Raw genomic sequence first — 13,464 nt, 5'->3', positions numbered from 1 at the left:
TTCTTTCCCAGAAAGAACACTGCCCTGCCAAACTCCTGAACTGTAAAATAATAGATGTATTGTTTTGAACCACTAGCCTGTGGTAATTTGTTGCAACATAAATAGGAAATTAATAGATCCATCAAACTGGTTGAATGGAAAATGAATGTAGGTAAGAGGATAGGGAGACACCCCAGATAATTCTAGATATTCTGGGAGATCCCCAGTGATCCTTTGTATCGAATCCTAAAGAATTTCCCTCTGTAGTTGGGAAGTTTTTTTCTATTTTCTCCAGCTCCCTAGGTCCCCCAGAAGTCATTCTCACATTGAAGTGCCCTGGTAGCTACTACAGGGCACTACATGCCCTTATATTAAAGACCCAACAGCCTTGTGCTCAGTGAGACAGTCCATCTACAGTTGCTCCCCAGAAAGGAGGCAGACATCCTCATATGGCCTTAGTCCCTGTCTATAACAGGTACAGCTTGTTCTTCATCCACAACATTCAACAAATGCTTTACAAACTTATATCCATATAGTCCTCAATTATACACTCCCCCAATTCAGTGTAAACAAGAAATCCCCTCACCAGTTGTAGCCAACCTGAGACTCTAAGCACCTCAAGAAGACTTCCACAGCAGAGCACAGTTCTGAAGGTCATGACCAGGACAGCCCCACTGCCCTCCCAAGGAGACTGGCAGCAAAAAGGAAGCTGTGCACTGACCAGTTCATCCTCTTGACTTGGTGTGGATTTCCTACGTGGTGAAATTAGGATTTCCTAATAGGTAAAATGAGGAAATGGTAACCCACTCCAGTATTCTTGCCTGGAAAATCGCATGGACAGAGGATCCAGGCAAGCTAAGTCCATGGGGTCACAAGGAGTCAGACATGACTGTGTGCACATGCAATGCAAATGGATAAAGCTAGGAGGGAATTAAATGCAATATCTGAACAGGAGCCTAAGGTCATTTGCTCCACCCCATCCCAATTCAGCCTTCCCCATCCCTGACATACATGGGATAACATTTGTTTCCGCATCTACCAACAGATCTGGTGCCTGGCACTGAGTATGGAATTGGAATATCCGCCGTCATGAACTCACAGCAAAGTGTACCAGCCACCATGAATGCCAGGACTGGTGAGTAGGAAGACTGGTGTGGAAAGAGCCCAGGACACTCTGTGACCTGAGGGACACCAAGGACTGGTCAGATGGCAATTCCCCCTAGCGAACAGGTCCCTGGGTGAGGATTATTGGCCTAACAACACCATCTACTTGTAGCTCTCTGATTCCCTGTGCCTACCCTCTGACATCTGACATGCAGGATGGAGTCCCACCCTCCTCTCACACTTGGCACCCAATGGTCTGAAGGGTTGCCCACTGTTGTGCAGAGCAGAGGTGTAAAGCCCCATAAAAGCCAGTGTTGTAGCAAGTCATAGTTCCTTCTAGATCGTCTCACAGCATGCAGAATGTGATACTTTTCACCCCACAGGACAGAACCTTCAGAAAGACCACAGGCTGAAGGTCTAGACTTGGAAACAACCCATTTGAGCTTGGAGAAAGAAGTCCACTGAGACTGTTGCTATTCTGGATTCAACAATTTTGGTTTCAAATCCCAGGCAAATTCCAAAGTCATTTTAGTAACTGGTAGCAGGCTGGGCTGGGCTGGGAATTCTGAACCAATCCCTGTCCCAAGGTTGTCGAGCACAGACAACCTCTCTAGAGAACCTCAAGACATGGGTCCCCAGGAGTCCTCAGATCTTGTTGCCTACACACCTGTGGCCAGGTCAGTCAGAATGTCACCAGGAACAGAGGTAGTTATGGTTGCCAGGAGCAGCATATCTGTACTTGATGGTAGCACCTGTTTTGCCCTGGTTCACTTACTGAGAAAGGCTGGGAGAAAATGGAGAGCTTAAAAATCAGCAGCCAGCTTTGTCCCACAGGTGGGTGTCTTGAGTTACTAATGCCTTCCTGCAGATTATTCATCTATATGCCAAGCCCCTGGCCATCTTTCAAAGGGAAGGTGCTTAACAAAGTGTGAGATTAGTATCAGTAATGACAAGCCAATCTTCATGGTCAGCAGACCCGCTGATAGCTTAGAAATCCACTGGGGGCCTAATTCCAATAAATACTGGCCCTCGTGTGGAACTTACGTAAAATAGGCTGCTTATTTTGATCTACAGAACTCGACAGTCCTCGAGACCTCATGGTGACAGCCTCCTCGGAAACCTCCATCTCCCTCATCTGGACCAAGGCCAGCGGCCCCATTGACCACTACCGAATTACCTTTACGCCATCCTCTGGGATCGCCTCTGAAGTCACCGTGCCCAAGGACAGGACCTCGTATACATTGACAGATCTAGAGCCCGGGGCAGAGTACATCATTTCAATCACAGCCGAGAGGGGCCGGCAGCAGAGCCTGGAGTCCACCGTGGATGCCTTCACAGGTACCCGGGCAGCAGAAATCTCAACTGGGTTCAGGGATCAGTGGGTCTTAGGATGAGAAGATCATCTAGGCAACCCACTCTTCCAACACCCCATTGCCTCTAAAGAAAGGAAGAATTCTAGAGAAAGGGAGAAAAAGAAGGGACAGAGAAGACATTAATAAGTACCTCAAGAAAGAATGTGCATGTGTGTGGTCAGTCACTCAGTTGTGTCTGACTCTTTACAACCCCATGAACTGTAGCCCAACAGGCTCCTCTGTTCATGAAATTTTACAGGCAAGAATACTGGAGTTGGTTGCCGTTTCCTACCCTAGGGGATCTTTCCAACCCAGGGACTGAACCTGTATCTCCTGTGTGTCTCCTGCATTGGCAGGCAGACCCTTTACCACTGAGTCATCTGGGAAGCCTAAGAGAGAATGGCTGGAGGTGAAGGGGAGAGATGAACAAGGCTACCTGGGTGCCTGAAATTATGTCTGGTTTCCTATAGGCTGGTCAGAATAGTTAATTCTGTTCATTTTCTGCCTGCACTAAGTCAGTGGGCATTCAGAGGGTCCATGGGATCATGTTCAATTCCTTCCAGGATAGAAGTTTTAAGTCCTCCATCAGTATTATGAATAATTCACAGAGGTGATGCTGTTTTTATACTGCTGAGGGCATTCAGTTTTCAGTATCTGGCTTGGAGAAAGGAGAGTGGATGAGATAGCAGAGTGAGGATGTGGGCACTCTGGTTAACAAGTACAGGTGTAGTCCTTACTAACAGGGAAAGCAGATTTCTTTGGTTAGATATCTCCTCTACCCCAGGGGCGCCACCAGTTTATGTGGATTTCAGAACCATTCATTTCCTCTGTTTTCAGGCTTCCGCCCCATCTCCCATTTGCACTTTTCTCACGTGACCTCCTCCAGTGTGAACATCACCTGGAGTGACCCATCCCCTCCAGCAGACAGACTCATTCTCAACTACAGCCCCCGGGATGAAGAGGAAGAAATGATGGAGGTCTCCCTGGATGCCACCAAGAGGCATGCTGTCCTGATGGGCCTGCAGCCAGCTACCGAGTACATTGTGAATCTGGTGGCAGTCCATGGCACAGTGACCTCTGAGCCCATCGTGGGCTCCATCACCACAGGTGGGGCTGGAGGATTTGGCAGCAGGTGATAATGGGGATTCCCACGGTGACCTTTATGAAATTTACAAAGAGAAACACCCAAGGAGTAGGGGACTACCTTGTTTATTCAGAGAGGGTCTATGTATGAGTTGTTCTTAAACAGTCACCTCTTCCAGGGCTGCACAAAATGTATAAGACAGGAAGCTTCCACTTAGAAGATAGGATGGACTTGATGTCTTAAGGAGGCCAGGGCTTTAATGCATTGATCCAGAGGTCCTCCTTCTATCAACTTAGAAGAAAATTCTGGAGAGAGCTAGCATCCAAGAGGACACCCTTCTACAGTGAGGAGACATCTGTTCCTCTTCTGGAGAACCATCTCTTGACTGCCCAGTCAGTTCAATTTGTGAATGATGTTTCCCCAGAATCATATGAGACTGGCATGCAACTATATAGGGACCTGGTACTCTGAGAATGGGGTTGATCTGCATGTTGTCTGAAAAACACAGGCACTCTGAGATGCACTGAATCACTTGCATCTCATCCTTCTTACATACAGTCACAAATACGAGTGTGATGTGGGTGAGAACATGTGTGTTTGAGTGATTTCTTATATACAAAAATTGAACAAGTGGATTAAACACTCGGCTGGTTTTGGCCCTGTAACCTGCCAGTAGTAAAAAAAAAAAAAAAAAAATAGAGCATACAGTATAAATAAAAAAACAGTTTAGGAAAGTGGATTTGTTCTAGACTTGTACTCTGAAATCCCTGTACAGTCAATAGCAATTTTTCCAAATTGACCAAAGGTGGTTGATACAAAAAAGAGAAAGAGAGAGTTGGGTTTGTTCAAAAGAAGCTGCCCCAAAGAAAATGACCATTACTCCTAGTTCAAAACAAAACAACAAACTTGAAGGATATTTTCCAGTTGGCCTTCAGACAGGTAAGAGTCGCTACAGAGGCATAGACCTTGACAGCTTGAGTTCATGTTGTTAAAATACTCTCTAGGTGCATGGCTCCGGCCATATCTATGAGCTTTCAAGTGATACTTGAGCCTGATCACGGTTTTAAGGTTGCCTTAGTATAAAGTAAGGTCTTGATTGCCTCTGAGACACCAATAGCTCTTGGTCCACATAAAACCAAAACTGGGAAATTGTTTCTCATATTATGCTTTCTGTCTTTTCCCCACGACCACCTGGATCCTTGTAGGAATTGATCCTCCCAAAGACATCACAATTAGCAATGTGACCAAGGACTCAGTTATGGTCTCCTGGAGCCCTCCCGTTGCATCTTTTGATTACTACCGAGTATCCTATCGGCCAACACAAGGTAATACAGTTACTTGATTTCTCAAAGATGAATAGAATTTGGAACTGGATGAAGACTATTATGGCAGAACTAGCATATCCCAGGGGATATCACCCCCCTGCCTGCAATTTCCTCCTCTATAGCACCCTCCATCAGAATGAGAGTGGGTAATGAGAAGTAGCCGAGGAACCCAGAACATACCAGCTCCTCTCACAAAAGGCTTGATTATATTCACACAGGAAGCAGGCCCTTTACAGGTAGAGTGAACCTGGTAATCAGTCACCACTATCCAGACAGTGTAGTGAGAAACAAAGAACTCTAAAAGAATCTGCCAAGAGCCAGGGTCACATGCACCTTTCCGAGAGAATTAAAGTGAAAGTGAAGTTGCTCAGTCGTGTCCGACTCTTTGCGACCCCCGTGGACTGTAGCCTACCAAGCTCCTCCGTCCATGGGATTCTCCAGGCAAGGATACTGGAGTGGGGTGCCATTTCCTTCTCCAGGGATCTTCCCGACTCTACCGACTAAGCCACGAGAGAAGTTGCAAAAAGTAGGACACTACTGAGAGAATTCAAGTCCAAGACTAAACCCCCTGGGGGTGCCTGAAGATACCACAGTCATATGGCGGGAACTACCGTGATGGTGGTCCTGTTACTGCTGCTCCATCCAAGTTATGAGTCAGAAGAAATAGGGCCAGACCTCACTTGCCTCCTGTCAGCTCTTGCTGCTGCATGTGGAATTATTAAGGAAGTAGAGGGTATGCTTACTTCCAGTGAGTTGGGGGCATAATTTTCCGGATCTCTGGGCTGCATGGGCCAGTCTGCAGCCATGCTTTCTATACTACTTGAAGACCAGCTTGTTAGAAAATCACCTAATAGATTTTTCCCCCTTTGTTCTTAGGATCCTATACATTATGGGGGTGGGCTCAGCATGCAAGGTATCTTCAAATTCCAACATTCCCAGCCCCCTCTCTCCCAACTGGGTGCTGACCCTTGTGCTCATCTATCGGGCCTGCATGACAAAGTGCCCATGGGAGAGCCTGTATCATGAGCTGCCTTGATGTGAGATCCATGGAACTTGACCTGTGGCTTCTGCTCTTACTTAGTGGGACGACTGGACAGCTCAGTGGTGCCCAACACGGTGACAGAATTCACCATCACCAAGCTATACCCAGCTACGGAATATGAAATCAGCCTCAACAGTGTGCGGGGAAGGGAGGAGAGTGAGCGGATCTGCACTCTTGTGCACACAGGTGGGCACATCTCCCCGTGGAGGGCCAGTGTGGGACCCCAGCTGAGGACCTGGGACCAACAGCAGTTATCCTGGCTAGCTCAGAGGACACTGGTTCTCGGTTGGGGATGGGAGGTTGCCCTCCAGGGTGTTCCTTGGACTCACAATTTGAAGCAATTTGCAAAGTTCCTCCCTTGGAGCTCCTCTGTAATACTAGGAGTTTAGAGAGTCACCCTCCAAGAGTCGTAACGGTTTAGGTCAGACATTTTCATGGCATTTCCAATATGAAAAGTAACCCTCCAAAGACTTGTGACAGAAGTAAATTCCAGAACAGACATGTGATTCATCCCATCTAATTTTTAAAAGACTCTGACAGGGAAACTTTACCTTAGAGAAAAAACAAAAGGAGTCTGTTATTCCAGTAACGACCCTTGGAATCATGAAACCCCTTGTTCTACATGACCAGAACCACCAAGTAGCTGCACTTGCTTTTGCTTTATCATCCAGGGAGGAGGAAGGAGGTGCTTTTCTCTGGAAAAAATGATGGGCTTGAGAACAGGGCTCCGACAGCCCCTACGCTGCCCTTCTTTTCCGACTCCTCAGCCAGCTCATCACGCAGAACTAGGACAGGTTTTCCACAGAAAACATAAGAGGGAGCAGTGAAAGTTTTTGGTTCCAACCCCAGACGCAAGGCTCAGTGACGATATAGTTCCTGTATATTGAAGCATATACTCAGTAGGGCACTGACCCAGCACACAGGAGGGCATCCAGCTTGCCTCGTTAAGAGAACACCTGGATTTCCTGAGGCTGTTTACTTCCCTCGGGGAATGAACAATACTTCGTGAATGAGAGCAACTTGGAATTCCTGGCTGCTCTTGTAGATACGCTCACTAGCCCAGAAGGAGCATCTCTAAGACCATGGCCAAAGAAATATTCCTTCAGAAACTCAAAAAGTTATTCATCTGAAGACATCACAGGATGTTCCCATCTTCCCTACCGTCCTTCCTTGCCTGTGACTACATATAGCACAGCCATGTTTTGGGTTCAGTCTTACCCCTCAAATCAAGATATCTATGACCATAAAAGTATCAATACATGTTGACCTGAAGGGATGCCCAGTTCAGTCAGTTAGTCAATTCAGTCGCTCAGTCATGTCCGACTCTTTGCAACCCCATGAATCACAGCACGCCAGGCCTCCCTGTTCATCACCATCTCCCGGAGTTCACTCAGACTCACGTGCATCGAGTCCGTGATGCCATCCAGCCATCTCATCCTCGGTCGTCCCCTTCTCCTCCTGCCCCCAATCCCTCCCAGCATCTGAGTTTTTTCCAATGAGTCAACACTTCTCATGAGGTGGCCAGAGTACTGGAGTTTCAGCTTTAGCATCATTCCTTCCAAAGAAATCCCAGGGCTGATCTCCTTCAGAATGGACTGGTTGGATCTCCTTGCAGTCCAAGGGACTGGCAAGAGTCTTCTCCAACACTACAGTTCAAAAGCATCAATTCTTCAGCACTCAGCCTTCTTCACAGTCCAACTCTCACATCTGATACATGACCACAGCAAAAACCATAGCCTTGACTAGACGGACCTTAGTCAGCAAAGTAATGTCTCTGCTTTTGAATATGCTATCTAGGTTGGTCATAACTTTCCTTCCAAGGAGTAAGTGTCTTTTAATTTCATGGCTGCAGTCACCATCTGCGGTGATTTTGGAGCCCCCCAAAATAAACTCTGACACTGTTTCCGCTGTTTCCACATCTATTTCCCATGAAGTGATGGGACCGGATGCCATGATCTTCGTTTTCTGAATGTTGAGCTTTAGGCCAAATTTTTCCCTCTCCTCTTTCACTTTCTTCAAGAGCCCTTTTAGCCTCTCTTCACTTTCTGCCATAAGGGTGGTGTCATCTGCATATCTGAGGTTATTGATATTTCTCCCGGCAATCTTGATTCCAGCTTGTGTTTCTTCCAGTCCAGCGTTTCTCATGATGTGCTCTGCACATAAGTTCAATAAGCAGAGTGACAATATACAGCCTTGACGTACTCCTTTTCCTATTTGGAACCAGTCTGTTGTTCCATGTCCAGTTCTAACTATTGCTTCCTGACCTGCATACAGATTTCTCAAGAGGCAGGTCAGGTGTTCTGGTATTCCCATCTCTTTCAGAATTTTCCACAGTTTATTGTGATCCACACAGTCAAAGGCTTTGGCATAATCAATAAAGCATAAATAGATGTTTTTCTGGAACTCTCTTGCTTTTTCCATGATCCAGCAGATGTTGGCAATTTGATCTCTGGTTCCTCTGCCTTTTCTAAAACCAGCTTGAACATCAGGGAGTTCACAGTTCATGTATTGCTGAAGCCTGTCTTGGGGAATTTTGAGCATTACTTTACTAGCATGTGAGATGAGTGCAATTGTGCGTTAGTTTGAGCATTCTTTGGCATTGCCTTTCTTTGGAATTAGAATGAAAACTGACCCTTTCCAGTCCTGTGGCCACTGCTGAGTTTTCCAAACTTGCTGGCATATTGAGTGCAGCACTTTCACAGCATCATCTTTCAGGATTTGAAACAGCTCAACTGGAATTCCATCACCTCCACTAGCTTTATTCATAGTGATGCTTTCTAAGGCCCACTTGACTTCACATTCCAAGATGTCTGGTTCTAGATTAGTGATCACATCATCATGACTATCTGGGTCATGAAGATCTTTTTTGTACAGTTCTTCTGTGTATTCTTGCCACCTCTTCTTAATATCTTCTGCTTCTGTTAGGTCCAGACCATTTCTGTCCTTTATCGAGCCCATCTTTGCATGAAATGTTCCCTTGGTATCTCTAATTTTCTTGAAGAGATCTCTAGTCTTTCCCAATCTGTTGTTTTCCTCTATTTCTTTGCATTGATTGCTGAGGAAGGCTTTCTTATCTCTTCCTGCTATTCTTTGGAATTCTGCAGTTAGATGCCTATATATTTCCTTTTCTCCTTTGCTTTTCACCTCTCTTCTCTTCACAGCTATTTGTAAGGCCTCCCCAGACAGCCATTTTGCTTTTTTGCATTTCTTTTCCATGGGGATGGTCTTGATCCCTGTCTCCTGTACAATGTCACAAACCTCATTCCATAGTTCATCAGGCACTCTATCTATCAGATCTAGGCCCTTAAATCTATTTCTCACTTCCACTGTATAATCATAAGGGATTTGATTTAGGTCATACCTGAATGGTCTAGTGGTTTTCCCTACTTTCTTCAATTTAAGTCTGAATTTGGCAATAAGGATTTCATGATCTGAGCCACAGTCCGCTCCCGGTCTTGTTTTTGTTGACTGTATAGAGCTTCTCCATCTTTGGCTGAAAAGAATAGAATCAATCTGATTTCGGTGTTGACCATCTGGTGATGTCCATGTGTAGAGTCTTCTCTTGTGTTGTTGGAAGAGGGTGTTTGCTATGACCAGTGCATTTTCTTGGCAAAACTCTATTAGTCTTTGTCCTGCTTCATTCTGCATTCCAAGGCCAAATTTGCCTGTTACTCCAGGTGTTTCTTGACTTCCTACTTTTGCATTCCAGTCCCCTATAATGAAAAGCACATCTTTTTCGAGTGTTAGTTCTAAAAGATCTTGTAGGTCTTCATAAAACCGTTCAACTTCAGTTTCTTCAGCATTACTGGTTGGGGCATAGACTTGGATAACTGTGATGTTGAATGGTTTGCCTTGGAGATGAACAGAGATCATTCTGTCATTTTTGAGATTGCATCCAAGTATTGCATTTCAGACTCTTTTGTTGACCATGATGGCTACTCCCTTTCTTCTGAGGGATTTCTGCCTGCGGTAGTAGATATAATGGTCATCTGAGTTAAAATCACCCATTCCAGTCCATTTTATTTTGTTCCCAGTGAGTGTAAAGAAACCCTCCTCGTCCATTCCTTTACGTCTTAGAAAGTCACATTAAAGAAATTAGGGTTTTTCTCAGTGAGGACAATAAAGTGGACTTCACGAGGCTCCAAACCCAAAAGTATAAGAGAACAACTTAGGTCAAACACTCATTCCTTGAGTTCTTGGTCATAAGCAAGTATTTCTAAATCATATATTCAATAGTGCACTGACCCAGCTTCCCTCCTTCAAGTTCAGGCAGAGCTATTTTGGCAACTCCCAACATCTAGATTACTCACAGAAATGTTTTATTTTGTTCTTTTGCTGTTGCTGTTGCTTTAGAGTGAGGTCTATGATTTTGTAACTTTTGACAATGATTACTCCTCACGGTCTCATGTTAGGTCTCAGAGAGGTCAAGCTAAATGTAGTCTCTTAAGATTTTTCTTCTTTGTTTCTTTTTGGAAGGTTGCATTTGAAGTTCAAGGCATAGATTATGGACACAATTCAGATGTTAAAATTGTAAATGGTTGTTTCTTTGAAATAAATGACATAGACAAGCAATAAGAGCCTCCAGTTAGAGAAGAGGGAGAGATTAATAGTATATCTGGGTCCCCAAAATTAAAATACATGACACATAGGTTGAGCTGATACCTAAACTACTGTAATAACCTGAATTTCTAAGATGAATCCCAACTTTATGAAAGAGAGGTGCAGTAAGGAAATGAGGCAGGGAACAGGAGCAGTAAAGAATCCACCTGCACTGTAAGAGATGAGGGTTCGATCCCTGGGTCGGAAAGGTCCCTTGGAGAAGGAAATGGCCACCCACTCCAGTATTCTTGCCTGGAGAATCCCATGGACAGAGGAGTCTGGTTGGCTACAGTCCATAGTGTCGCAAAGAGTCAGACATGACTGAAGCAAGTAAACCCCATGTGCAAGTGCGAATAAGAATATGGTGCTATGATGAACAAACTCGGTTCCTCAACAGGCACTCCTGGCTTTAAGCCTGGACCAAGTCCCTTGACTCTCTATGCCAAAAAAAGAGCCCAGGACTCAGTACAGAGTCAGCCTTGTGAGTAGCAAAGCAAGAGTTCAATGAACAGATATGACTTTAAAGGCAACCTGAGTCCCATTCTTCATTCCACAAGTATTTACTGAGCAATGTCTAAGTTCTAGGTGCTGGGGTTACTCCCTGACTTCATGGAACTCCTACCACACTTCCTGCAGTTCATCAACAGAGACTGTTTCACATGGCATGCCCCTTCTATCAACATTTATGCAAGTAAAAAGAGCCTGGAAAACATATTAGCTCATCAGCTACAAGAATATAACAGTTTTGATGTGTTCTTAGTTTCTCTATCTAGGTTTAAATGTCTAAAGCACAAGAGTCATACCTTAGACTCCCCCATAACACCCGACTGCTCTGCACATAAGAAGTTAATGAATCGATTAAAAAAAAAGATCTGAGAATAATTAAGGGAGTGCTGGGTGCTTGAAAGGAAGGAGAAATGGGAGAAGGGGAAGGGGCTGATGGAATCAGAAGGGGAGAAAGAAAAGAGGTCTTCATTCACTTCATTATTTTGTGTCACACAGCAGCAGATATGCATTCTAGGTGAAACTACAGGAGATAGTTCTCTCCTCTTCCACACTGCAGTTCCTCTTACCTCTACCTGGTATTTTCCTATGTTGTTTCAGCCATGGACAATCCTGCGGATCTGACTGCTACCAACATCACCCCAACCGAAGCCCTGCTGCAGTGGAAGGCGCCTGTGAGCGAAGTGGAGAACTACGTCATTGTTCTCACCCACTTTGCAGGTGGGTGTCTGCAGGTCAATGCATTAGGCAGGTGGGAACGGTGGGGATTGGGGCTGAAGACCAGGATGAAAATTTTTTTTAAATCTTTTTAATCTGAAAGAAAATTTAAAAATTTTCCCTGCTTTAATTTCAGCATAAAGCCCTCAAGATAGCCCCCAAACTCTGTGAACTGTATCAACTATGGGAGTTGCGAAGTTAAATCTAAAAAGTACAAAAAGGGCATGTAACCAATACAGAAACAGAAGTGGCATTTGAAAGACAAAACTCAGAATTTGCCCCAGAATGCTATGGGCAGGAAAGATGACTTTTCTAGATATTTTACAAAGTGAGGAAAATGCTAAAGGACCATCCATGATAACAAGTGACAGAGGATTCAGAACTACTAAATTTTTCTGTCGCTTTGATCTTCTCTACCCGTATCCAACCCCAAAGGTTGAGCCAACATGAGATCTTGAGTTTTAATGTCTTCTTTGCCGTACTTACTCACCTTAATGCTATTTGAAGTTGAACAGAGAAGCCCAAAGCAGAATGCTATTGAGTAGTTCAAGTGTCTAGGCCTAGGAAATTATTTCTCTGTCTAAATTATACATGTGCTCATAGAATATTGTGGGTTATAGGCAGGAATCCAGAGAACAAAGATACCAGAAGACAGAAGGCAGGCAGATGTCTTGATTTTCAAAAATGACAGATTAAGTCAATTCTGTAAGCTGCAAAGTAAACTGATTGTCAAAGCTTGGGAAAGTAGAAACCAAAACAGACTATTAAATAAATTGGAAAGGAATTAATGATTACTACATACCAGCACAGGTTTGCAAAGTATGAGTTTTGCCCAAACCACTTTTTGCCCCCTTTTTCTCACTGGGAAATCTGCTAGCACATCAGTACCTCAGCAAGGCATTAGAATGCCCACCTCCCATTTAGACGGAAAACTGCATGGTGGATCACATTTGGAGTTACAGCTGATCAAATGACTGACCCTCCCCGGAGAATGAACATCATCATTACTGTGGATACATCCTAGCCCTGCTGTGTGCATGCGCAAGCCACATCAACCCTACCACCCCTCCCTACACATTACGACCCTGCATTTCTAAATTCTCACCTGCCTTCTCAAGCCAACATGCATTTGCACATGTTCTTTCCTGTACCAGGAAACTCTTTCCCCACTTATCTACCTACTAAACTCATCCTTTAAGTCTCAGTTCCAACACAATCTCCTAGATCAAAGCTCTCATTATTCCCTTAAGGCAGTCAGATGCACCTGCTCACAGATATGAAGCACAGTTCCAGCATAGCAATTTCCATTCATTCAACAACTACTTTTGCTTTTCCTCCAAAGCGCCATGCACTCTCTGAGACTACAATGATTCAAAGCAAAACACGAGTTCTTATCTTCGAAAAATTCACTTCTAGTAAGGATGCAGACAAGTAACGAGTTACAACCCAATGTGGGCAGCGTCATGATGTGGGCAAGTACAAAATACCAGTCTGCCACACCTGATGGGCCACTATGATTTGGAGTGAGGGTGTGGAAGGGAAGAAAGAAGGCAGATCTTAGATCTGAGAAAAAGAGAAAAAGAAAAAGACGTGAACTCCAAGAAAAAGAGCAGCCTGTGGTGCATTTAGAGAGAAAGCTTGGAGAGTCTCAGGAACTGCCATAGTTGATGCGGCTGGAGCACTGACTATTGGCACCATGTTGCAAAGGAGATTAAAAAGATAGAGCCATTATATGAGCTCTTTCAAAGGGCTAGTTTA

General features: G+C 44.6%; 1 protein-coding gene across 2 annotated transcripts in view; it reads left to right on the top strand.

Moving 5' to 3' along the window:
* TNR (tenascin R) overlaps positions 1-13,464 on the top strand; it is a 486,177-nt gene that overhangs the window by 425,745 nt on the left and 46,968 nt on the right. For both annotated transcript variants that reach the window (XM_027975894.3, XM_027975895.2), the window contains 6 exons: positions 1,025-1,114; positions 2,158-2,421; positions 3,273-3,542; positions 4,725-4,844; positions 5,926-6,072; positions 11,590-11,709. In XM_027975894.3, the coding sequence (XP_027831695.1) occupies positions 1,025-1,114; positions 2,158-2,421; positions 3,273-3,542; positions 4,725-4,844; positions 5,926-6,072; positions 11,590-11,709 (1,011 nt within the window). The remainder of the gene's footprint in view (positions 1-1,024; positions 1,115-2,157; positions 2,422-3,272; positions 3,543-4,724; positions 4,845-5,925; positions 6,073-11,589; positions 11,710-13,464) is intronic.

The sequence above is a fragment of the Ovis aries genome, chromosome 12 (genome assembly GCF_016772045.2).
Source record: "Ovis aries strain OAR_USU_Benz2616 breed Rambouillet chromosome 12, ARS-UI_Ramb_v3.0, whole genome shotgun sequence".
NCBI classification, from domain to species: Eukaryota; Metazoa; Chordata; class Mammalia; order Artiodactyla; family Bovidae; genus Ovis; species Ovis aries.
This window is presented reverse-complemented; position numbering and strand designations above follow the sequence as displayed.